The sequence below is a fragment of the Nothoprocta perdicaria genome, unplaced genomic scaffold, assembly GCF_003342845.1.
Source record: "Nothoprocta perdicaria isolate Ctin4 unplaced genomic scaffold, notPer1 scaffold_164, whole genome shotgun sequence".
NCBI lineage: Eukaryota > Metazoa > Chordata > Aves > Tinamiformes > Tinamidae > Nothoprocta > Nothoprocta perdicaria.
The window spans coordinates 1,179,341-1,205,351 of record NW_020454805.1 but is presented as its reverse complement, the minus strand read 5'-3'; the positions used below and the strand labels follow the sequence as shown (position 1 = coordinate 1,205,351).

The 26,011-nt window shown below is 38.0% G+C and overlaps 1 protein-coding gene across 2 annotated transcripts; it reads left to right on the top strand.

The window, feature by feature from the left end:
* The first annotated feature begins 2,143 nt into the window (after positions 1 to 2,143).
* On the top strand, positions 2,144 to 26,011 carry PITRM1 (pitrilysin metallopeptidase 1). 2 transcript variants are annotated; one of them, XM_026035664.1, is made up of 27 exons: positions 2,144 to 2,238; positions 2,485 to 2,587; positions 3,415 to 3,521; positions 4,384 to 4,535; positions 4,927 to 5,041; positions 5,149 to 5,245; positions 5,714 to 5,874; positions 7,096 to 7,222; positions 7,970 to 8,058; positions 8,531 to 8,659; positions 10,069 to 10,182; positions 10,541 to 10,637; positions 11,841 to 11,975; positions 13,977 to 14,115; positions 14,996 to 15,112; positions 16,522 to 16,654; positions 17,272 to 17,392; positions 18,509 to 18,585; positions 18,885 to 19,050; positions 19,180 to 19,280; positions 20,160 to 20,280; positions 20,788 to 20,859; positions 22,094 to 22,206; positions 22,553 to 22,678; positions 23,589 to 23,734; positions 24,869 to 24,971; positions 25,491 to 26,011. In XM_026035664.1, exons 1-27 carry the CDS (start codon positions 2,192 to 2,194, stop codon positions 25,582 to 25,584), a joined length of 3,102 nt encoding a protein of 1,033 aa, XP_025891449.1. In that variant the 5' UTR covers positions 2,144 to 2,191; the 3' UTR covers positions 25,585 to 26,011. The 2 variants fall into 2 exon arrangements, with proteins under 2 accessions (XP_025891449.1, XP_025891450.1); XM_026035665.1 differs by lacking the exons at positions 22,094 to 22,206; positions 23,589 to 23,734; positions 24,869 to 24,971; positions 25,491 to 26,011 and having other exon boundaries at positions 22,553 to 22,645.

Genomic DNA, 26,011 nt, shown 5'->3' with positions numbered 1-26,011 from the left:
ATAATTTCTGTGCCATTTCCCAGAACAAAAATTCTGATGCACAATATGTATCAAAAGAAACCACAGAAAGGGGATATGAGAAAAAAAAAAAAAAAGCTGTCTAAAGGGTGCTATAAAAGACGTCCATGTTGTCATTAAATTTTAAGTTTAGGAATGATGTATTTTGAAACTCTGCCCAGTCAGTTTGGGTAAGTTTGTGAAAGGTTGCTTGGCAAATATGTCACCAATATGAAAACAGACAGCCAGTAAATCACCGCTCCAACAAAAATATCAACTAAAAAAAAATAAAAAATAAAAAATAAAAGCCTGAAGTAGAATGGCAACCCGTTATTCCATTAAAATGACTACTATACACTGTGAACCAAACTAAATATTGATGACAAGAAATTTGTAAGATAAGATTTGTAAGTTGCACACGGTCAACTTAGGAAAATGTTAATAAACCTAAGCAACTGAAAAGTCATCAGAAAAAAAAACCCTTTTTAAAATTAAAGTTGCTCATGTTAACTTTGCTGTGACTATAAGAATATAAACTATAAAAAAATGGAAATATATTTTAAAATGGCAGCACACTCTACATCAGTCCTCCTTTTCAAATATTTATTCTTTTGAGAATACAGTTCATTATGTGTTTTTGACACTTTTTAACTTGATAGAGTGTAAAATTTCCCACCAAGACTTTTTCTTCAAGGTGCTAAACTTCACAAACAGGCACTGAGGARAGCTTCCGTCAAAATGTTGCAACTATAATCTAAATCTCACACGAAGCATAGAAGAAGGGCAAAAAACACAAGTGCTGAAAGGGTGGAAAGCTGGGAATAAATTAGATATAATGAAAATAGGTACCAAATTACACTAGCTAGTAACTGTATTCAATGTATACTGCATTTTAGCTTTACAATATGCTTTTTTTTTTTTCCTGTGACAACAGCTCACAGGATAGTGAAGATGAGGCAGAAAGCAGAGACGATAAAGGCAAAAGTCCCTTGGATGCCTTGAACTCAGATTTTTTGGTGAATATTGCAGCTACTTAGAATGTGCCAAGCACTTGCTGCCGGTAATTAGTTTAAAATCACAAATATCTTCCTCATTTAGACCCCATCTTCTGAGGTCTAAATATATAAACAAAATCTTGCATTTAGGAAGAAGGGCTGATAATTTGATGGCCAACTTCATAATACTTTCCCTTCTCGGAATTCCCATTGAAGTGAGTCAAAAAATCAATTATTAGGTTAAAACCTAAAAACTTTGTCCTATTAGTTTGAAAAATGGAGAGGGTAAAAGTTCAGGCAGCGGATACACTGACTTTTCTGTTGGGTACAGTGCTGTGCAGAGCCCTTCGCTGGGGTCCCTGTCACGACATTGTGGGGGGCCAGCACATCCACATTTCTGGCTGCTTTATCTGAAACCCACCTTGGCCATATRGCACAGGCTGTGCAAAAGATAAAGCACCACGAGACACCAATGCAGGATTAACACCTGGTTTAGCTTTCTGCTTACTTGTATTTTTGGCTGTTATTTACATCACAAAAAACGCTTCACAAAAATGTTGAGACATACTGGCAAGGAGAGATGGCATCCTGGAAACTCAAGTACATTTATCCTTGCCTTCTACTTTGAAGACACCAATAGAAAGCTCCACTTAAGCTTGCTTCCTCCTCACTGGGCACAACCTTGGAGTTTCTGGAGAGCTTCCTGAACAAGTGGCATTATTCTCAAAGAATTTTTGCCTGAACTCAATGCTTGCCAAGAAGATGGAGTGATCATTTATTTATTCATTTATTTTTGTTTCCCCAGATGACAACTAGCAAAGCAAAAAGAGGTGGAAACAGCAGTGAAACACTTCTGGATGCCACTAAGCACAGCCTCAGAACCCTCCCACCATTTGCGGGGCCCCYGCCGCCATTTAAGAGCAGACCCCGCCGCCATTTGAGGCCCCTCGGCGGGCCTGCGGCCCGGCCCGGYCCGGCCCGGCCYGGCCYRGCCTAGCCTAGCCTAGCCTAGYCTAGCCTAGCCTACGGCTCCTTCCGCCGGAGCTGGGGCAGCGCCGGGCGACCCTGCCAGGCCCCGGGCCGCCTCCCGCCGCCGCGCGGGGCGGAGCCTCCTGCCGCCAATGCTGCGACGGCGCCGCCGGAGCCGCTTCCCCTTCCCGTCGCGTCCCTGTGCCCGTCCCCTGCGGAGGCGCCGAGCCATGTGGAGCCGCTACCAGGCAGCGGGGCAGCTGCTGAGCCTCGGCCGGTGAGCAGGGGGGCGGCGGGGCTCCCCCGCTGCCTCTAGGACCTTGCCCGGCGCCGCTCGCTGCGTTCCCTGCGGCGGCCTCCGCTCGGTGTCCYGGGCCGGGCCCGGCAGGAGTGCCGCTGCGTGGCTCCCCCAGGGCCCGGTGTCCTCGGCGCGCGGCGGGAAGCGGGCCCGGGTGTCTGCGTCTCTCTAGTACCCGGGCAGCTGGAAGGGTTTTACGAGGATCTGAGAAAAATGTGTTTTCAGGTCCCTGAAGCAGAAGTCTCGGCGCTGGAGGAGCGTGTCCGCCAACGAGCGAGCGCTGCGGTACAGGGAAGGGGAGCAGATCCATGGCTTCACCGTGCAGCAGGTGGGCAGGGGCTTTGTGCTCACCTCCTCGCACRTCTACGGGTCGGACATGTCTCTCCTTGGTGGGAAAGTTTGTGCTGGAGAGTTGAAGCCTGTGCGCTGTGTAAATATTTACACAGATGCTGCCGGCGGTCGGTTAAAGACAGTACAGGAGCTGTTTGTTGTTATCCTTCTTCAAGCAAGTAGCTTGTAGTTCCCTTTTCTAGGAACTTGAATTCTTCCAGAATTCTTCTAGGGTATTAATTCTTCTAGAATAAATGACACACCAKGGAAGTTCGCACATCTGCTGTAGATGTGAGTGTTCAGTCTTATGAGACGCACAGACAGATAGTTGAGCCATGTGCTGTTTTCTGCTAAGCTGCTTTTAATAGGTTTGTTGAGAACTTGCAGTGGGGGTTATACATGGAATTCCTTTCCTAAAGAAAGCAAGCAAAAGCAGAGAGCTCAGGAAACTTGCAAAAATAATTGCTAGTGACAGTTCTGAGATCCAGACTTTTTTTTTTCCCACCTGTTTTGTTTCCCGAACTGCTGATAATTGAATTCGAATGATGATAATTCTCTGAATTTGAGATCAAGTGTTTTTGGTCTCRTTATCTGTAACAGAAGAGTACGGTGTTTGGTTATAGTCTTTATATGTTTTAATTGTTATTTATTTTTCACTTGCGCACAACATACTGTTTGCATAAAACATAAGAATGAAGAATGCATTTAGTATGGCCTCACTTTTGTACAGGAAAGGCCAACTGGTTATTGTCTTATCAGTCTTAGTTCATATGACCATCATCAGTAGCAGTCACCTTGTAATACAGATCATTTCTTCCAATGCAGGTGACATCCGTTCCTGAGCTGTTTCTGACTGCAGTGAAGCTTAACCATGATAATACSGGGGCCAGATATTTGCATGTGGCTCGAGAGGACTCCAATAACCTCTTCAGGTAGAACATTAATATGTGTCCATCTTRGTATCAATTTACAGTTTCTAAACTGTAATCTAGGCTCATAACATTTTTTGTGTGRTCTCAAAGATTGAGTACTTGCGAAGTAGAACTTGCGTTTTGGAAGAGACTTCATGAGGTCTCTTGCTGAAATTGCTACTCATAATGAGGTCAGCACTCTATTTGGATGGGTTTGCTTACAGATTTATTCAGTGAGTCCTTGAAAACTTTCAAAGACAGACATTCTGCAATACTTCTGGACAACCTGTTCCCAATTCTTGACTGTACATTTTTTTTTATTTTTTCTTTAATTACAAGTTAGAAATTTCCCTTGTTCCAATTTATAACCATTATCTCTTGTCCTTCCAGCACGTGTGTCTATGCAAAGAGCAAATCTCTATCCGTAACCTCCTTTTAGGTATCTTTGCCTCTCCTGTATTGGTGGGCCTAAACTAGGCTTTCTGATAAATTGCCTTGTAGATGCAAAATGTAAAGCATGTCTCCATAAACTTATGAACTTTTTTYTTCTGCAAAAGAAAAATCTGTATTTTTTTCTTCTCTCCCTCCAATTAATGAACTGAATAGCAGAGGAGAAAAGATTCTGTTTCCCAATAAAAGCTAAACTAGAATGTTGATGCTGTTGTTGCAGTTTTATCAGTCCCTTTATTTACACAAGTTGTCTGCTGAGCCATCTCTGATGCTGATGTTTGCTTACACACTGAAAAATTCTATACCTTGTCCAGAAAGAGTTCTTCTGTTAGATGGCTGAGCAGTCAACTAAAGAGTCTATAAAGCTGAACTGTATATAGGAAGTGGCTTCTCTTCTGGTCCTAAATAAGTGTGCTGCTTTCTTTTCTTGCAGCTTACAGTTCCGTACTACTCCGATGGACAGCACTGGTGTCCCACATATCCTTGAACACACTGTGTTGTGTGGATCTCAAAAGTACCCTTGCAGAGATCCATTCTTTAAAATGTTAAACAGATCCCTGTCCACTTTCATGAATGCATTCACGGGTGAGTACAAAGTGAATAATACAACTTGAAATGCATAAGAGTTTATTGCAATAAAGCTTGCTATTGGCTTTCCTTGATTTCCATTTGGAAATCTGTTAAGTTTGAGTGTTCTGACTCAGATTAAAATGCTAACCAAATATMCCTTGTTTATTTGGCACTTACAGACTAGAGTTCTCGTAGGGCCAGATCACCATATTATACAATAAGACATTTAATTACTTGCATATTTGGTAAAAAAAAGTTTTTATTATGAAATGATTGCACTGTTAAATTTCTGGGCATTTCTCACAAAAATATATGTCAAGCAGTAGGCTTCTTTTCAGTTATTTATATAAAATAAATATCATAGCTTTTTAAAAATCTTACCTGTTTGGCATTCATTTATACRCAGCTAGTGACTACACACTCTATCCGTTTTCAACACAAAATCCCAAAGACTTTCAGAATCTCCTTTCGGTGTACTTGGATGCAGCTTTCTTTCCATGTTTGCGGCAACTAGATTTCTGGTAAGATGTGTACATGTGCAAATTTTAAATGAAAAAATAAATCTTCCTCCTCCAAGAAAAACTTTAAAAACTCCAAGAAAAACATTAACTGTTGTTAATTTTCCCAGGCAAGAAGGTTGGAGGTTAGAACATGAAAACCCAACTGATCCTGAGACACCTCTAGTCTTCAAAGGAGTTGTTTTTAATGAAATGAAAGGAGCATTTGTAAGTTTTGTGGGTTTTTATTTTAAAGTCTTACCTGATGTGAATAATTGAAGTTTAACTTTCAGATTCACAATGGCGTTATTGCGCCAGACATTTATATTCTTCCTTTGTGAAATTTAAGTTCTCAGTAAAGTAACTGTGTAACAACTCAGTGACTCTTTGTGTTTGCCTGCTGGAAAGTTTGTTTCCATATGAAAGAATGTCTTGTTAAAATATTTTATTGTAGGACTTTTTGTATTGTATTGTAGGACTTTTCTTGAAAATTAACATGATATTCTTGAAAAATTTATATGATAATATAGCTAATTTTGTAATAGGGACCACTACTACTGTATAGGGACAACAGAAAAAATACTTATTTAAGGCAGAGTTCTTGTGTACAATAGAATTCTGACGTGTAATTATTCAGTAGTCTAAGTTTTAAAATGTTTTTGTCACTTTTACTGAAACATGGTGTTTTTTCTTAAGACAGATAATGAGAGGCTATTTGCACAGCACCTGCAGAATAAACTCCTTCCTGATCATACTTATGGAGTAATATCTGGTGGAGATCCATTAAGTATTCCTGATCTTACGTGGGAGCAGCTTAAACAGTTCCATGCCACACATTATCATCCAAGCAATTCCAGGTATCTGAAATCTGTGACGAAATTCGTAGGATGTATAGTAAGTGTTAAGGGCATTCATATTTCTGTGGGGAGAAAAACAGAGATATTTCCACTACATTTGTGGCTAGCAATGTTGATGTCTTACACCATCGATTGAGGAAAGCTGTTTTAAGAAGAGAGACATAGAGTGAACTTGGAGGCTAAGGCTGTTGAAAGAGCTGGTTGGTGGAAGAGAGTTTCAATAGTACATGTGCAAGCTTAATTGTAAGGATTTAAGGATTTTTGGTGTAGTTTTTATTCCCCGCCCCCCCCCCGGTTTATTTGCAGCTCATTCACTATTCACACAAGTAAGGCAAATAAAACATTTAAGTGTTTCAGTAGCATGAGGAAAATAGGGTAAAGGTCCTGCAAATGAGTCTGGAGGTTCCCACTCTCCTTCATGTTAGTCCAGATTCCAAAGAGTAAAAATTAATGCATCTTAAGTGATTCCTTAGCAACACATTACTGTAATGGATATTCATTTTAGTCAAATGCTAACCTTCTTAGTACTGATAAGATCTTTAAGTCAAATATGATATGAAGGAATATATACGGTATTACTGTTTCTTCTGTACTAATTTTGTGATCAATCTAATTAGCTCTTTGATGAGAAATAGGCTTTGTCATGATGATGATTTCAGCATCCTTTGTTTCTCTCATCATGCAAAGCRTTCTAATAGATTCAAGTTTAGATTTTAATCAAGGAATGTCATTTACCTTATGTTGCCTTGCACTGGTGTTTAACGTGCTAAAAATCAGCAGTGTTTCTGGTAGGTATAAATGTCTACTTTGGACTGACCTGCAAAATTTAGTTCTGTTTTATAGATGAATTGAGACATGACTCATTGTGTTGCCTACATTTACGTATGAGGATCATAAAAATTCTTATTGCCTGGGATTCTGACTTCAAGAGCCTTTTTCTTTTTTTTTTTTTTTGGTGTTTTTTGTTTTTTTTATTTCAAAGCATAGAACAGGAGATGACATGGAATTTTATTTCCAATACTCCTTAAATATTTCTGTGGATTTTTGTGTGTGGAAACTGGTGGGTCTTGAATCTAGGGTTGTATAGAACATACTCATTTCTAGATGTAAACAAATCACTGGAAATGATGTGATATTCAGAATATAAATGTAACATGTAAAACTCAGAATCTGAAAAGTCAAAATCTAAAACTTAATTCTCAACTTTTATTTAAAATGCAGATTTTTCACTTATGGTAATTTTCCACTGGAACAACATTTGAAACAAATTCATGAGGAAGCACTGGTGAAATTTCAAAGAATTGAATCAAATACTGATATCCCCCAACAGAAACTCTGGAAAAATCCTGTAAGTAAGAGAAACAGTATCAGAGCACATCCAGTCTTGCAATTTCAGTAACTTGGTATAGCAGATTGTAATATTTTATTCCAGCCTGCTGGAGTTATTTTGTTTGTTTAGATGTGTGTTTATGTGAAAATTATATGATCCTTTTTGGGAGGGGGGGAATGAGGAGGAGGATGATAGTAGGTTTAATGGGTGGGGAGATGTTTAAAAAAAAAAAAAAAAAAAAGGAAAAAAAAAACCTCTTTGAGTTTTACAATGATAATGTTCATAGGTAGTCGGACTCTTTAAAATTTTTGTTTTTCTAGATACGAAGGATTTCAGAATGGTTGCTGTTAAGAATCTAGCAGTGCTGATTTAAATAATCATAGTTGGGAGATACTGTTTTTTTAATATCAGGAAATGCATTTAAACTTTCAGACCTTGGTTTCAAAATACTTTTTCAGGTTCTGTTATGGTGGTAGTGGTTTTTGGCTTGTCTATATTATGGCCTGTCCATAATTTTTAAGTTTCTGAATGTAAATTAAAGCGGAATTTTATTAATTCTCTTGTTAAAAATGGTAATGCCAGTTATCTGTCAAAAGATACTAAGCAAGTATGTTGTGTTTTTTGAATTTAGTCATGAATATTGATTTTACTCATGAGTATCTTTAAAAATCCTTGAAGTCCTTGGAAGTTGTTAAAATGATGCAAACAGTGGTGGGGTGTGGTTTTTTTTTTTTTTTAAACCTATGCGTTAATTACACATTACAGAGAGAACACTCTATAAAATGTGGCTTAGACTCATTTGCTGCAGATCCTTCCAAGCAGACAACAGTCAGTGTCAGCTACCTGTTGACAGAGTAAGTGTATCAAAATGATGTTTTGATATTAAATTGATGTTAAAACTTCAAGCAGGGTGGATTTTCTTTGTTTTATGTTTTTACATTTAAAAAAAAAAAAAAACTTTTTCATAAACATGGTTTTAAGTTGAATAATGCCATGGGACAAATAAAAACAAGTCCTTCATATATTAAATGAAAATGTAAGTACTAATTGAAGTTTTTCCCTCCTCCTTTAGCAAATAGATGCAAGGAAAAGTCCTACAGAAATACTCACTGGATAGACTGGTTTAGCTTTTGAGAATGGTAGCTGCCTTGTGTACCTCTTTTGTATGATCCTACTAATGTAATCTACACTGAGAGCCTTATTTGACTTTTGCTGCTGGTTTTAATGACCATCAACTCTTTTAGTTCCCAGAGTTTGAGGGCAGTATGTATAACTTTACATTTTCTTTTGAAAAGAAGCTATAAAGACCTATTAATTTTTTTTCAGTATTACAGATACTTTTGAAACCTTCACACTAAGCCTGTTGTCTTCCCTGTTGGTTGATGGGCCTAATTCTCCCTTTTATAAAGCCTTGATTGAGTCTGGTGTTGGTACAGACTTTTCTCCTGATGTTGGGTAAGTGTTACAATTTAGCCTACATTATAAGTACATTATAAGTACGTTTATAAGTACTTTATACTTATCAAGTTTATTAAGCAATATTACTGAAGTTTAGTTTAGAAAAGTATAAAACCAAAACAGATTGGGGAAAAATATCTCTTATATAAGCAGTTAGTGTTGAAAGACTCCTAATCTTAAAGTTTTGTTAGTCAGAGTTCATACTGATGAATTGTAAAGCATCTTTAAGTGTAAGAGCTGGTTTTGGTTAGATTAAGTTGTAGATKAAGACTGGTTGGGATTCTTCTCATCTAGTTACAGGCACCTGTGTGGTAGGTGCTATTGACTCTACTGCTCATCATAGAAATCATCACATGTTTCCGTTGTTGTCAGCAGAAAGCATTTTTAGAGCATGATTCTTCTGACCGATTTAGACTTCAGGATGACAAAAGTCATGCCTATGTCTCCAGTGACTAGCTGATATATTTGAGGGATACTTAAATGATCTTGTCTAGCCCCATTTTAATGCCCTAAAGCCAGTTCTCTGCCTRGCTTGAACTGTCAGTATGTGAAGACAAGGGTCTCCTGTGAGCTCAGCGGCATGCAGGCCACTGCTGTGTAGATATTTTAAGTGTTACAGGACCTGGTGCTAGATAAATGTGTTTAGAAACAGGAGATGTGATTCAGCGTCTGTGTCTTTATGTCATTTATTAGCTAAGCCACTTCTGTTGTAGCTGTATCAATCTGGTGCTGAAACAGAGTACTGTGGACTCTGGCTTGCCTTAGTCACTGTGCTGACAAATGCAACCTAGAGGAGTAGCTGAGTCCAGGAACTGGGATGCAAATGTTTTCCACTTCAGTTTGAAACTGCCACTTATTTCTGCAAGTGTGAATTTGTTTGTAAAATGTTATTAGTTTACTATGCCTAACAGCTTAGATTTTCATGTTTTTGCATTTGTTACCTAATACTGACTATAACTGCAACAAACATAGAAAATTTTCTTTCACCACTTGTTTGACTTAGGCTAGCTTGAAATTTTAGCTGTAAAATTTTCATCTTCAAGATATTTTTTAGCCTGAAAATACTTATGATGGATTGAAAAAATGAACAAAAATCACAGCTTTGTTACTGTAATTCTTTCTTTATTGAGAGTATGTACTTTCTTAGCAGTGTGTCACTACAACTGAAACTGAACAGAAAAAACAAAAACACAACAACAACAAAAAAACCCACTTTAAATGCTATTCTTTGCCTTTTCGGCAATTATTTTTGTTCTGAATAGCTTTTAAAATCCTGTGTGTATGTATGTGGAGCTGGTGGTTTGTTTTCCTTGTTTCCTTTTTCTGCCTTTCCTTTTCTTCCTTTCTGCATGGCTTCATGCTTAAGTGTTAATTCTTGTCACTGAGTTGAATATGTTTTGTTCTAGGTTTAATGGCTCAACAAGAGAAGCTTATTTCAGTGTGGGTCTGCAGGGTATTGCCGAGAGAGATGTTGATACTGTGAAACAGATTATTGCTAGAACAGTTGATGAAGTTATTGCGTGAGTAATGTTAACATTTTAAGAATATTATAGCTTTTCCTTCCTACATTAAGAACTTAGTTTTATAGAAAACTGCACCAGAGAAGTAGTTTTAAGAGTACTGAACAATAAAACTGCTACAAAGCAATTAAAACTGCAACTTGCTCTGCTGTAGCTTGCTCATCASCATAGCATTCAGACATTTAATATTAGTACTGTTTTGCTAAATGACACAGCACAATAACCTTATCAATTTTAAGTCTTTGTGGAAAACGTTATATTCTTTTGCTTGCTTTATCTGTGTTATAATTCATTTTCATAGTTTTCCCAGAGTGATTAGTGCTAATGGATATGATTTCCATCTCACCACTTTCCACAGGAAGGGATTTGAACAAGACAGAATTGAAGCTCTGCTTCACAAAATTGAAATCCAGCTGAAGCATCAGTCCACAAGTTTTGGGCTTGCCCTGACATCTGTAAGTCTGCATGCATGTGGATGTATATGCTGGTATTTCCCACATCTTTCCAAATATAACGCTGTAGACTCCTTTTTTCAGTAAAGTGCTTTTCCTTTGTTGTTTCATGTATGTATTTTTTCTTTGTTTTTGGTAGCTGACTATGGCCGCACTTCACACTGTAATAACTTACTATGAAGCCATAAGCTGTTTACCTTTCTCTGAATAGTAGCTTTGACTCTGATAGAACTGCTCCCTCTGTGAGGGAGGAATTTGTATTGACTCCTGGAGTTGTATGTTTTGATCAGGGGTAAAGATTCTCTGATTCCCGTGCTGTATCCTGTTGCTTTGCTAGGCTTATCACTTGGAGGACTTTGCTTGGTGTGGTTTAGTTATTTAATATTTAGATGGAAAACTACAAAGAGAATCTGATGAATTGCAGAATTCTCCTATTTGTTTCCAGAATGATTAAAACAGCAGAAGTTATGTTCTAGGATCATGGTTTCTGACAACTTGCTTAATTTTTTCCTGTACAGCTCTTAGAAACAACTAAATCTCCTGAGCTTCCTCTTTTTCTTTCAGTGCCCAGCTATGCCACCATATTATGGTGACACAGTAAAAGCCTCAGATAGGGAATGACTATCTTAATTTCAAGAGAATTAAATTGCACATATTTCAAAAAGAGATTTAAATTCTTTAAAATGTACAATTTTCACAAAAATAATCTTGCTGAAGAAACTTGATAGGTTTATAATACCTACTTGTAATTGAGGAAATAAGAAAAGGTGGTTTGGGCACTTTTCAGACATTGCTTCTTAAGGGCTATTTCTTTCAAATATCTTGGTATTGTTTTTTCCGTTTTCTTTCTACAATGTCCTTTCTATACTGTATGTTTAAGTTTCCTCATTATAAATCACTTTACTTGACTGTCAGAATAACATAAATAGGTAGAATATAATACTGCTCTACTGCTTTGTTTCCAGCTCTTGTTCCTTTCTCTCTTTATTGGGTTGATGAAGAGATTTATTTTAAACTCAGGAAAAAAAAAATACAGTAGATTTCAGACAAACACCTACATAAAAAGAAAAAGGTAATACTACCTGTTAGGTGTTACATTTTCATCTTCCATTAAACTATAAATAATAAAGTGGTTTTGAATCACAGTTATTGCCAGTTTTATACATAGGTGTAGTTCTGCTTACCTGCTTATTCTTACCCATCCAGTATATAGCTTCCTGTTGGAATCAAGATGGGGATCCAGTGGAGCTTCTGAAGATTGCAGACAAAGTCTCCCGGTTCAGGCAGTGCCTTAAAGAGAATCCCAAATTTCTTCAGGAAAAAGTTGAAACTTACTTTAAGGTAGGAAGAAAACTTMCTGAAAAATATCTGTGATATTAATTTTTACGTTGGTTTTGTATTTAAAATTCAGTTTTTATTTCTGATAACTGTATTATGTATATATAGATRGACACGAACACTTTCAAATTGAATGTACTAATTTTAGATGGCTAAAGTGAAAACTTTTTTTCAAAACTAGAATAATCACCTGGTTAAACACTTGAAAGTGCAGAATGTTGATAAAATGCTGATGTTCTGAACATACTTGGTACTATGGCTAGGGCAAGAGTATTTACTCAGGTAGCAGAAGCTGGGGGGATGGTGCCTGCAACTCCCATCCCCTCATTGCTTGGAACAAGGGACCTCTCTGTGCATGYGACTCCTTTCTGAACTTCCTACTCGGGTTTTGTTTTGGTGGAAATTGGAAAGTAGAAAGAGATGGCTGATGGTCTTTTCCTAACAAGGTGCTAGAGACAAGGCCAGTTCCCGACACAGCCAGAGAATTATGGACTTACTCGTGTGTTCCATAATGTAGACGTAGCAAGATGCATCTTTTATTCTTTGATAAAAGTTTGATTATCAGTAAAATTGTTCTTGTGCTTTACTTGTTCATTTATTTGATGTCTTAATTTTGCCATTAATGCTTATTGCTTTCTATTTGGTTTGGTTTCCTCTCTGTCCCTTCCACTGGAGTGCTTGAAGACTTGTGAACATTTAAGCTGTTATGACACTGAATAGTTCTGAAGCTCTATACTAGCTAATGCCAAGAAAAAAAAAGTAGCATCCAGTAACAGCAGTGCAGTAGTGATTTTTGTTTGTTTGTTTCTTTTATTGAGTTGTTAATATTAGTTCAAAGAGGTGACTGCCAGTGACTGCGAACCTGATTTAGTAACAGGTAAATGTTGGTTTGTAAAGGCAGCAGGAGACTCCAACATCAGCTGAACTTTCCTAAAGGTATTAYTAGTGTCTGAAAGTAATAAGGAGCTTTTTTTGCTTTTGTAATGAGGAAATAGAGTACAGTGTTTTTGAGGATGTCCTTAATGTAGTTCTGCTGAAAAGGTAAAGACAAAAATATAAATCAGAATAGAAAGTGATAGGAATAGTTGGATTTTTCTTTTATTCAGAAAGTTATGTATTAATTATGTGTTGTTGTGTGTTGTGCCTGGAGGTTAATAAAGCAGAAAGGCCAGAAATAAGGAAGGGAAGGCTGTTCACTCTGTCTGTTCATCTGTGCTTTGCTATTTGTGCATTTCACTCTGATTCTGTAGTTAGCTGTCTTTTTGTAGTCCTTCAGTATGACCACAGGGGGGAGAAATTCTCTAAAATAGGGAACCCGATTGCATTGCCCCAAATCATAGGCAGTCTCTCTGTGACAGATGTTGCTAAAACTATTTTTGACTTCTGCTTTGAAATGGTCATTGCTGTCTGTAGCCTGCCAGGATTATAAAAAATGGAAGCTGCTTGAGTAATTTAGTGATTAAAATTCCATAGTACCGTATAAATTAATGAGAAACTTAACAGCCGTTGTGGCACTTGCGTAACGCATAGAGTTCTCTGGCAGCAAAACCGGTGTAAAGAGTTTCTGAGCAGGATAAGGCATGTACGCTTTGCATCATATGGGATCTGGTGTCTCTGTGCACTCAAGCTTGGGCAGGTTGAGAGAGCTGTTGAACGAAACCCTTCTGCGTTTTACCAGATGCCCCATCTTAGAGCATTATTCAGATATAACTTCTGACTTGCTGCTCTGTAGCCTTATACTCGATCATTTGATTTAATTAAACTAATGGGTACTGAGGGATTCTGACTCTACTGAATCTCACTGAGGGCTGTTGGTGCTTGTTCTTGTGGCTGGCTGCCTTGCTCCCCTACCCTGGCAAAAGGCTGTTCTGTATTAAATTAATTTGATAATATGTAAGGCAAGTGTATGGGCTGTTGTAATCTACCTGATGAAGCAATAGTCACAGGAGGAGGAGGAAATAACTCTCAATTAATAATGTTTTGTTTTGGGATATATGTCTGTAGGGTAATCCACACAGACTGACTCTGTCAATGAGTCCAGAGGAAGACTACCATGACAAACAAGCAAAAATGGAAGCAGAAAAACTGAAACAGAAGATCAGTGCTCTTTCTGGAGAAGATAAAAAAGAAATCTTTGAAAAAGGTTAACATACTTTTGTTTATTTCTTTTACTTGGCTAACTATAAGAATATTTCATATTCTTTCATACATCAGGCATTTCAAACATTTGTTCTGAAAGAGATTTTTTTTTTTTTAATTTGTATGCCCATGTTATGGGGGTTATGCAGTATAGTATTCACACTAAAATATGATTAGTGCATTTCRTTAGTTTAAACATTCAAAAATAGAATGATCAAAGTTTCCATTAGGACAAAAGGAAAATAGTTTAAAAACGTAGTTTGTTCTTTCCTTGACTATCTTGCGCTAAGTGCAAGATGTTCATCAGCTACCATAAAGCTGATTAATTTTGATCTTATGAGAAGGTTTGATTTATGCTGCTTGATAACTTATATTTTGTAAATATAAGCTTAAGCTTGGAGCCTATGAGTAGTCAAGTCAGTTTGAGAAAATAGTGTTTTAGTTGCAGGAAGACTGCAATTCAAGTATTCACAGAAATACTTACAGAGGATAATGTACTGAATGTATTCAGTATACCAAATGTGTTGTGGGGAGGGGAACTTTTCAGGTAAAGTYTTCTCCTTATGAAGAAGCATTTGGGAGTTTTTAAGGTCTTAAGAGACAACTAGAATCTATTAGAGGCAGAAATGTAAAATTAAATAAAAGATTTAGCTGCAGCAGTTTACWGAGGGCATTTGAGTAAGCCTCTTAAAGAGGCTTCTTACCTGGTAGTTCTGTGATTTCTGTATCCTTCATAGATCTGGGTAATGTCAGGCTGTCAGACGTCATTTCTTCAAGGTCTAAATTGTGCTTTACTGTGATGAGGATCTGTGCTGTCTCAGTAAGTTTTGACAGCATTTTCAGTAAAAGCTAAATGTGTACAAAAACTGTGTTTTCTTTATTAGGTTTGGAATTAATTGCTCTTCAAAACAAGCCTGAGGATGCCTCTTGTCTCCCAGCTTTAAAAATATCTGATATTGAGCCCAAAATCCCAATCACTGTCCTGGAGACAACACTTGCAGGTTGGTTTTATCAATGTTTTCCCCTGAAGGGGACAGCGCTGTTGGATTGTTATCTATTGCCCAGGTTTTGTTCATTTTGTATGTACTAAATGGTGAATAATCACACAGTGAGGCAGAACAGTAAACAGTGAAGGAAAGAGTCTGTGGGAAAGCAAAGCTTTCATTAAGGACTTGGCAGTGATTTTGGCCTATGCTATCTGTTTACTTGCTCAAATTGAGGGTGCTCTGACGAGCTAGATACGATATCCAGAATGAAACCATGACCATACTGTCATGGTTTCAGGGCTTCATACTGGAAGCCCTGAGCACCTAACTCCTGTTCTTGGTCTCAAAGCCGTCTCGTCTTTAACAGGCTAGCTTCCAGTTTCTAAAACCGTCTTTTATAAGACTTCACAATTATAAACTGGCATAGAATAATATTTTAAGCACCTCTAGAATCCTCAGGGCAAGATTAAAGAGATCCGGAAGTGAAGGCCTGCTCAGCTTATTGAGCTCCGTGATGGTTGTTTTCCCCTTGTCCACGCCTGTGGAGTTGGGGATTTGCTGTGGACTTGTAGCTGCTTCTTGCTGCAGTCTGTGAGGGGTGACGTGGGGCTGTTCTCAGCYGCAGAGCAGTGGCCTGTTCTTCATGGGAACCTCCTAGAAGCCCCGCTGGGGCTCGGGCCGCCTGCTTTCTCACTGCTTGCCCTGCTCTGCAGTCTCTGGGCTGGTGTGAGCCATTGCTCTTGAGCAACCACCCCTCCTTCCAAAGACTTCATCTTTATCCTGGGTGCAGCACCCTTGGTTGCTTGTGCAGGGAGCTGTTGTTGGGCTTGTCATCCCTATGTATGTAACAGAATGTGATGTACGGGACCTTGGAAAAATAAATTGGCATCCATCATAGTTTTAGAGAAATTCTGTCGTCTTGACCACTGGCTGGAAGACACTTTAAGATAGCTAAGACACCAGCTGTTTTTCTGCAGGATTTACTGGTGAATCTCAAATACTGATGCTAAAATGATCTGTTTCTGTGAATATTCTAATAGCCTGTATTAGAACATGATGTTCAGTGCAGAAATCCTCTCTTCTCTTTCAGATAGAAGAGAAAGACAAACTTTTTTCAGTTGCTCAAAAACAAATTACCATTTCATTATTTGAATATTAACCTTTTGAAGCTATAAGACATGTCAGCATCATGTCAACAATTAACAGAAACTTCTCTTTAAACTGCCCAGTTATCCATTATTTCAGCATAGACCAAAAAAAAAAAAAAAAATCAGTCTAGCACTCAGCACAATATCTAAAGTTTAATCATGAAGTGGCATTAAAATGCCCACAATCTCCAATATTAAGATCTGTTTCTTGTTTGTTTTGTTGTTTGTTTTTTTTGTTTGTTCTTCTGTTTTTTTATTCTTAATTTTTATTTGTAGCTGATGAAATTCCTGTGCAGTACTGTGCTCAGCCAACCAACGGAGTGGTGTATTTCAGAGCTGTTTCCAGCTTGAACACTCTTCCAGAGGAGCTCAAACCATATGTGCCACTTTTTTGCAATGTCATTACAAAGTGAGTGGTTTGCTTGGCTAGAAGCCACTGAAGTAGGATGTAATGCAACATTCTGAAATAATGTTGAGAGAGAATACTTTTAGTTGGACTGTTGCTTATAATAACTCTTGCAGTTGTTTTTATTGCAGAAAGGGATTGCTGAGGCCTTGGTGCCTGCAGATCTGATAAAACAGTGTTTTCCTCCTCACCTACTCTGCCTGCCCAATGCCTTCCACTTTCTCCTTCACTCTCCACACTGTCTTATTCCTCTCTGTTGAAACCTGTCTTCCCCAAATAGATGGATAAATCGGTCTGAATGAAAAATAACCTAGCAAGAATTCAGATTTTTGACTTTAATCCATTTCAGGTTGGATTTCATCAGTCACAGAAATGCCTGTCCCATCACAGGAGACCAGGAATAAAATGAAGCTGTTATTTCTGGTGGTGATAATTTCAACTGCTATGGTGAATTTTAGTTGAATAGCTTTGTATATTTCGTGGCTTTTTTCTTTTTGCAAGTTTTGAAGTATTGTAATTTCTTGATAATGTACCAAGTTTAGTTGTTAAGTGAATACTGACCTATATGGCTTCCTTTGTGGATAGTAGATAGGTCCTAAAGCTCTAATTGTTTTTCCCAGGATGGGATGCGGAGCTCTTGATTACAGGGAACAAGCCCAGAAAATTGAGCTAAAAACAGGTGGGATGTCTGTCAGCCCACATATCATTCCAGATGATTCACACCTGGATGTGTATGAACAGGTAAATTAATCATAAAATTCATGCTGTTGTGCTGCAGTAACAGCTCTGTAGTTAAGGGTCAGTCAGGGCTTCCAGGTAGAGGGTTAGATAAGGGGCATTGATAGCTTAAAACCACAGACCCCTTTCATGCATTTTTGTTCTTGTTGTTGTTTTCTGGAAAATATCGATTAGAGACTAACAGAAGCTAATATTAGATTTTAAAGGGAGTGATTCACCTATTTACCCACTCTAAGTCAGTGTTTTACAAGCATCGATTACCCTATTTTTGAGAACTGCAAAAAAAAAAAAAAATTGGGAGTAGGAAAGAGAAAGGGCAGAACAGTGTAGCCTTATACCTGGAGAGATTGATGTTAAGGCAAGTGTTGTCAGGATTAATRTGGTTCAGAAGTTTTCAATGTTTGCAAGACTGTTAGATGCCAGTATTGGGTAGAACAGTCCTAGCAATCTCTCTGAGACTTTTTTCCTAACTTGCTGAGGTCTGCCACTGCTGTGGCTTGTTCCCTGTGGAACCTGGAATGGGATTAAGGGGACTCGTGTTCCTGGGCTGATACTGATACTTGGGAAGGAGGAATTATGTATAAGTTCAGGAAGGGAGAATGCAGGGAGGAAGGGGACAGGCTGTTCTCACTGGTGGCCAGCGATAGGACGAGGGGTAATGGCCACAAGCTGAAGCATAAGAAGTTCCGTCTCCAGGTGAGGAGCAACTTCTTTACTGTTAGGGTGACMGAGCAGTGGAACAGGCTGCCCAGGGAGGTTGTGGAGTCTCCTACTCTGGAGGTCTTCAAAACCCACCTGGATGCCACCCTGTGCCACATGCTGTAGGTGTGCCTGCTTGAGCAGGAAGGTTGGACTAGATGATCTGTAGAAGTCCCTTCCAACCTTAAATAAATATTCTGAAATATTCTGAAATATTCTGAAATTGGCAGGCTTGGTTTGTGCAATGCTCAACTACGTTTCATGTCTGCTCCAATTTTAGTAGCATGGCCTGCATTAAAGTGGTTTTGTGTTATGAAGCATTAGGTTGGCACCATGCATCACTTTCAAAGCAAGTTATTGTGCATTTCTCAGGCCATTGCTTTGGTTGTCTTATCTGTGTTTGTTTTGTTTTTCCTTTAGGGTGTGCTCTTTTCTTCTCTGTGCTTGGACAGAAATCTGCCAGACATGATGCATTTATGGAGTGAAATATTTAACAAGTACAGTACATCGGCTTTCTTTCATTTTTTGAACATGTCTTGGGACTCTGTTTTTCCTTCTCCCTCAACCATTCACTCTTAGAGATCCTTCATTTTCATGTTAATTGTATCTTTGACTAGCTCACTGTTTTTAAACCTAAATAATCCTACCTTTGGATGATTGTATAATGGATTAGGTGGAGAATCTGAAGCTGCTTATAGAGTTAGTGTGCTTTTCTGAGACCSGGGGAATCATGTTATTCTGAATTAAGAAAAATTTATTCTATAGTAATAAAGGAATTATTCCCATTCTTTTTCAGCCCCCGATTCGAGGAAGAGGAACATCTTAGAGTTCTGGTTAGGAAGACTGCCCAGGAGCTGTCAAATGGYATTCCTGATTGTGGGCATTTATATGCATCTATTAGAGCCAGCAAAAACCTCACTCCTTCTGGAGAACTCCAAGAAATGTTCAATGGGATGGATCAGGTAAAATTAAACTACATCTTCTAAATAAGGCCTAGAACATCCACTTTGTTGTTACTCTTATTCATTTTTGCCAATTCCATCCAATGGTTTCATCTTTTTCCTTTTTTTCTGCTTTTCCTTCACACACAGGTGAAACTGATGAAGAGAATAGCGGAAATGTCTGATATTAAACCAGTACTACGCAAACTACCACGCATTAAGAAGTATTTATTAAATAGTGATAATCTCAGGTATGTTCCAGCTGAGTAGAAAAGGGCTATTTTGGTCAGAGAGGCCTTGACCTATGAAGGGGCATTTCCCAGTGCGCTCATGAACCCTGGGTTCTTGCAAAAATGGGAGACAATTATCTGTGGAACAACTATCAGATGTTATTAATTCACATCTTTCTTGTTAAACAAGTTGGTGGTAGCTATGGTTTATTTTTTATTTTTTTAAAACAGGTGTAAAATTTATGTCTAATTTCAGATGTAGCTATGGTATTAAACGCTCACAAGGTTTCCTGTGAGCCTTGGCAAAAAGATTCTGTCAACACTGTGCCTTTCTCTGTATTCTTCCCCTGACTTTAAAGGAGATTTTTTTGTTTTAATTTTTCTCCTGAACGGAAAATAATCATATTCTGAAGCTTACTTTATGCTTATTTAAAAAAAAAAAAAAATAGTGCTTTAGAACTTAGTATCAGACATCAGCTCCAGAAATAGTTTGAACTAAAGTAAGCTAAGTTACAGGGTATTGTTTTGTGAGGAATAAAATGATGAATAAAACTATAAARATATCTGTACTGTTCAAAACCCTGGTAGGTAGGACTGCCTGCATTGTATAGTTGAAATTACCACAAAAATTTAGGTTCAAAGTCATTTTGGAGCAAGCAAGCGGGGGTGGGGGGAAGAACCTACTACAATTTTTCCTTGTTAGGCTTTTTTTGTTTTCCCCTTCTCTCTTACATATCAAATACTGGATTGTAAGTATTTTCTCGTTTTATTTATAGAGTCATAGCTTTTACAATTGGATATTTTAATAGAACGTTTTGTGGAAGGCAGAGTGGTGCAAATTATAAGTCTGCCCCAGAACACAACAATTATTCAAAAATTCAATTTGTATCTTTTTAACAGATGTTCAGTAAATGCTGCACCTCAACAGATATCAGAGGCATCTAAAGAAATAGAGAAATTCATAAAGGGCATAACTAAAAGTAAGAAAGAGAGAAAACCTGTCCGTCCCCACGTGATTGAGGTAGGAAATTCTTTCATTTGTGACTAAACTTGAATTAGGTCTTACTGTTGTATAAACAGTTTTTGTGTTTGTATTTATGTATAAACAAACTTGAATTTGGTCTTACTGTTGTATAAAGATCATTGGGCAATCAAGATCATTGGGCAATCAAGACAATCTCATTTAAATTCAAACACCTAACCCATAGAAAGACATCCAGATAAATTTGCAAAAGTCTTCTCTGTAATAAGGTGCTACATGTTTTGCCCTAGAGGTTTCTTTTACCATCTAATATAGACAACAAGGACCCTGTAGATTAGCTGTCAAGTCTTGCTTTGAGGTGACTGTTTCTGCATCAATTGAGGAAAAGGAAATTCTACCTTTCTGTATTGCATAAACCTGTAATTTCTTCGTTAGCTAAATTTTCCCTTTGGCCACCATTTTGGAGAAATAATGCTCACTTGTAGCTCCTCACTTGTTCAGAAAGAGTTGAATTGTGTTTTAATATAAGGGCTGTGTCTCTTGTAGAAATCTTCAGATGTCAAACCTCTGGGAAACRAAATGCTTAATTCTTTGCAAATTACAAGGAAACTAATTAATGTAAGTATAATTTGAGGATGTGGATATTGCATGGTTGTTACTGATATTAATGGTCCATCTTCAGCTATATTGCAAATCCAGTGTTTAGAACCATGCCTGAAACATATTGTGCTCTGTAGTCGTACCTTCTCACTGAATAGTTCTCAAAATAACCCATCAAAGTTCTTCAGCCTTTGATATGATCTTTTAGTTATCTTCCTTTCTGTTCTGGTTTGGCGATCATAAGTTCATAACCTTGCATGCAGATCAATATACACTTAATGTGTTCTCTTTTAAGTGATGCTAATTTATTTTTATGTAGAACTACACATGTTAAGTGTCATTCCCAGCTCATCCCTTCCTTTCCTTCATCCTTATGGTTTTTCTTTTTTCTTTTTTTTTTTTTCTAATTTTAATGACATATGTCAGGAAATCATCAGTGATGATAAAATTCTGTAAAACTGTATTTGGCTTCAGGAGAAGAACCTTGTGCATTGTTCTCTGAGCTTCCCACTGAGAAAAGAGGGAGAGCTCAGTCCAAGGTTTTGTTTGCTAGCCAGTTATACGTATGGATCAGTCAGCCAGGGGTGTAGGGAGCTGGGTGCTGGGGAGGTTCTTTCTGAAATTGGGAAAGAGCTTGGGAGTGTTGAGATGGAATYATACAATATTCTGGAGGTGTCCACGGCTCTGCTCATGCTTAAGGAGGAAAAAGACTGGAAATACTGAAGTGGGGAGAATACGAGGCAGTGAATATATGGCAGGGGAAGATTGAGCTGACATTCATACAGCTGCTGCTATTCATAAAACATCTTCTGCTGTTTTTGTAGGTTTTGATTTCTGAATTTGGTTTCAAAACTTTAAAATTTAGTCAGTGATCTCATATATAATGGGGTGACCATGTACCTTTGTGGGTGTAGAAATGGGGGTTTAGGAACACTCGGTTCATTCAAAGTAAAGATTTTGCAAGAGAATCAAAATTTGTCTGGTAATAGCAAGAACTGCCCAACTGAGAAGCTCATGAATGAGGATACATAGCTCATGTACAATATCCATGAACTTTAGTTTCCCAAGACAATTATAGGTTCGTACTTGATTTATGCAGGATTACCAATACAGGCACATGCTAAACCTCACTGGTTGCAATATTGACCAAGCAACAGCTTAAGCTGTTGTTGTGTGTTCAGCATAATTTCACAGATCTCTAAGAAGCCCAAGTTATCAAAAGGCCTGTGGCAATAATGCACCTTTCTCCTAGGATCCTACTTTCAAACCGTGCCAGATGAAGACCCACTTTGTACTTCCCTTCCCAGTCAACTACATTGGGGAGTGTGTCCGCACAGTTCCCTACACGGCCGCAGACTATGCAAGGTAGGAAGGAGTCAGCAGCAACTGCCGTGTGTGTTGTGTAGTGCCACACATGAGGGAAGGCCCCAGGCTGAGCACGTGCTGTTGCCTCCAAGCTTCGGTGGCTGATTCTGAGCTCTGTTGAGGGAGGTGAAATAAATGCAAAGGAGGAGTGTTCCAAAGCAGTGCTAGTCTTAAAGTGATATTACATTATTCAACTATTATTAGATGTAGTGATGCTATCATTATTATTGTGAATTACAGGAAGGGATACATTTTGAGTGTTTTCTTTTGCAAACTTTAGGGGAAGCTGGGGAATGTTTCTGCCATCTGATTAAACAGCTTTGCTTTGTTATTTCTGCCCTTACAGCCTTCGAATCCTTGCACGATTGATGACGGCCAAATTTCTGCATAGAGAAATCAGAGAGAAAGGAGGGGCTTACGGTGGAGGTGCAAAGCTCAGCCCCAATGGCATCTTCACTTTCTACTCCTACAGGTAAYGGTGGGTCCATTAGTTCCTGTTTATATCATAGGTGATCCCTGACTGTACATACATGTGTGTAGTATTATTTTTTTAAATTTAATTGTAACATTCTTCTAAGATTAAGTGAAATAGAAAAGAATGTTAATCACAAAAAGTGAAACAGTGCTGATGGTGCTAAGAGGAATTGGTATGGAATGTCAGGTTTGCTAATAGACTTTCCTAAGGATAAAAAACAAGAAGGGGTTTAATTTTGCTCTTAACTCTGCTGGTGGCAACCACTGGGCCTTTGGGATTAGATTATTATTTTTTTTTTTTTTTTTTTTTTTTTTTTTTTTTTATATTTTTTAACTGCCCTGGCACCTGATTTATGCAAGATTGGCCTTTACTTGCCTCTTCCTGGGTAGAAGAGGCCCTGGACCAAATGTAGCCCAACACAGCGGGATTCCTGGCTAATATTTGAGCAGCTTTGCAGCTCAATGAAGCTTTAGCATGGTATGACTTGTCCTGGTTAGCATTTCAGTAGTCAACCTGTTGCACCTGTTTTACAGTGAGCAAAAAGAGGTGTAGCAGGAAAAGCAACTCAGAAAAAGATATGGTGTATATGATAAATATTACTGTTGATAGTAATGGAAATAATGCCTACTAAGTTCTTGTTGTGAATTGTTAGCACATGATAAACAGGGCTGTTTTAYCCTTCTTTCACCATCTTTTACACACTGCCTTGGAACTGCTTTAGGCTGTCGAACTTGCTTTGTTGCACTTATGTATCTAGAATTAGGGGAAAAAAAAACTAGTTTCTTATTTGGTTTTGATCCCCATGTACACATAGCAAACTCAGAATGAAATGAAACACGAATAATAATAATAAAGGAATTACAAGACTAGGATGGTTATTTTTACTTTTCCTTTTTCTTCTTTTTAGAGACCCAAATTCTTTAGCCACTTTGAAAACATTTGAAAAAGCAGTAGAATGGGCCAAGGCTGGAGAATTCACCCAGCAAGATATCGATGAAGCTAAACTAGCAGTATTTGCTGCTGTGGATGCACCGATAGCTCCATCGGACAAAGGTACATCCTGTCTGTCCTGCAGTGCGGGAATATGTGTGTATCCAGGAACAGGTGCTTTTGATGAATATRTTTTGTTTGCCAGGGCTTAAAGAGAAGAAAATTTCCTTCTTTGCTCATCTCTTCTGTCTCTTCTTGGCAGGTTTAATAGACAATTAATTAAAAAATATATTATAAAAATATTATTTTATATATTAAACTCCCCAAAAGTAGTTTCCTCAATTTCTATTGTTCCCTATCAAAACCCTTACCCATGTTCATTCCCCACTGCAGCTTGATGTCAGGGAAATATGGTTTTGGTTTTGATCTGAGTAACGAAAATAAAATTTTAATCAGCTTTAAGTGCATATGAGTAAATTCTTGCATTCTTGGATGTTACAATTTATGAGAGAGTAATTCAAGTCCTTGATATTTGAGCACACACCCTAATAGGGAAAATTAATGAAACATGGACAAGGGCATTACTGGAGAGACCTGGATATTGTTGCAGAGACAAATATCTGTCTCTTGATACTACTTTCAGTGTGATCACTAGGCCCTGTGTAAGCTCCTCAACAACTTTAACTTAGTCTTGATCTCAGACTGGGAGGTTGACCTACAATTTAATTATACTGTTAAAATATTGTAGGTAAGTATTTCAACAAAAGCACTAAACATTTCTTTGCTTATCTCTATATGTTGTACAGCAAAAGGTGATGATAACCTTTGCATTTCGTGTATTTTTCAACTAAATGCATATTTGAAAAGTTTCTTGTTTTAAAGCACAACAGAAAAAGAAACTTAATGAAATCTGCATTGACTGAAACTGTTAGAAAAAATACCAAGACTCTTAGAATGAGTCATTCTCATTCCTTTTACGTTCAGATCTTTGACAAATCAGTTTTCAAGATCTGAGTTTTTTTATTCTTTTTTTCCTAAATAGGAAACATAATAAACTAGATTTCCTTATGCAGTTCTAGCTGTTGGCACCTGATCTACAGTTACATTTTGTGACAAGTCAGAACAATGGCCTAATTATAGTTTGTATTCCTTCATTCCAACCCCCCGTGCCCGGGCCCCTGGTTGGCCTCCAGATAGTTGATTGGTGAGATCCCTGTATAACAATACTTTTTTTCCTCTCTCTCTCCCCTTTTTAAGGAATGGATCACTTCTTATATGGCATTTCAGATGAAATGAAGCAGTCACACAGGGAACAGCTTTTTGCTGTCAACAGTGATAAGCTGGTTGATGTATCAAACAAGTAAGTCTGTTCTTCAGGTATTTTTTCCACTTTTTCAAGTAATTTGCAAGACAGAATACTTTGTAAAAAGTTGTCCTGATTTATTTCTTCCCTTGGCCTCTAAGAATAATCACTGTAATGCAATCAGTATTTGTAACCTATAAAGAGAAGTTAATTATTGGCTTTATTGCATTTTAGCAGACATGACTCCCTGCTACATCCTAAATTTACTGGTGTCTGTCTTTTGAATGAACTAGAAAGTGTCCTTYTCCTCTTAGCCAGAGAACGACTTGTTGTTCCTGGCAGTATGAGCTAACACTTTGTGCTGCTTTAGACTTCTGAACTACTCGGGAACCCTACTACTTGGCAGTATCTGGCTAAGGGGATATGTCCCATTATGTCAAATGGGAATAAAACAGTGCAAATCCAAAACATGCTGTAAAAGCAAAAAAAAAATCAGCAGCTACCAAACAGAACTTTCCTTTGGGACTATTTTTAACAGGCATGGAGCACTAGTGTCTCATTTGTTTCTCCTTGCAGGTATCTTGCACCTGGAAAGAGCACTCGTGGTCTGGCTGTACTTGGCCCAGAAAATACCGATATCACCAAAGATCCCTCATGGGTCAAACGATAGATGGGTGCAGAACATCCAAGCTATTATAAAATCACCCAGTTGTTGTGACTATATAAGTACTTTCTTCTTAGCTTTTAACCCTGGTATGGTCCAACTTACATGGTCAAACACAGAGCAAAGTCAACAAAGCTGTTCTTGAAGTTTCTGAACTTGAAGTCCAACCACAGTACTTGGGAGCAAGAATAGTCTGCCCTGTTATGGCAAAGAAATCTTCATCTTTTACTGAAGACTTACTCCTCTGATCACCAGTGGAAGTTCTATAAATTAAATATTTTTGTATGTGTAAAACTCAAGGGTTTGAAATAATGTTTGTTTGAAATTGTCTGCTCTTGRATATGTAAAGAACTATGAAGCCTCCAGTGACTGGTATTCATTCTTTGGGTATGATGATTCTAACTTCCTCTGTGTAGTTGTGGGACAGAACATC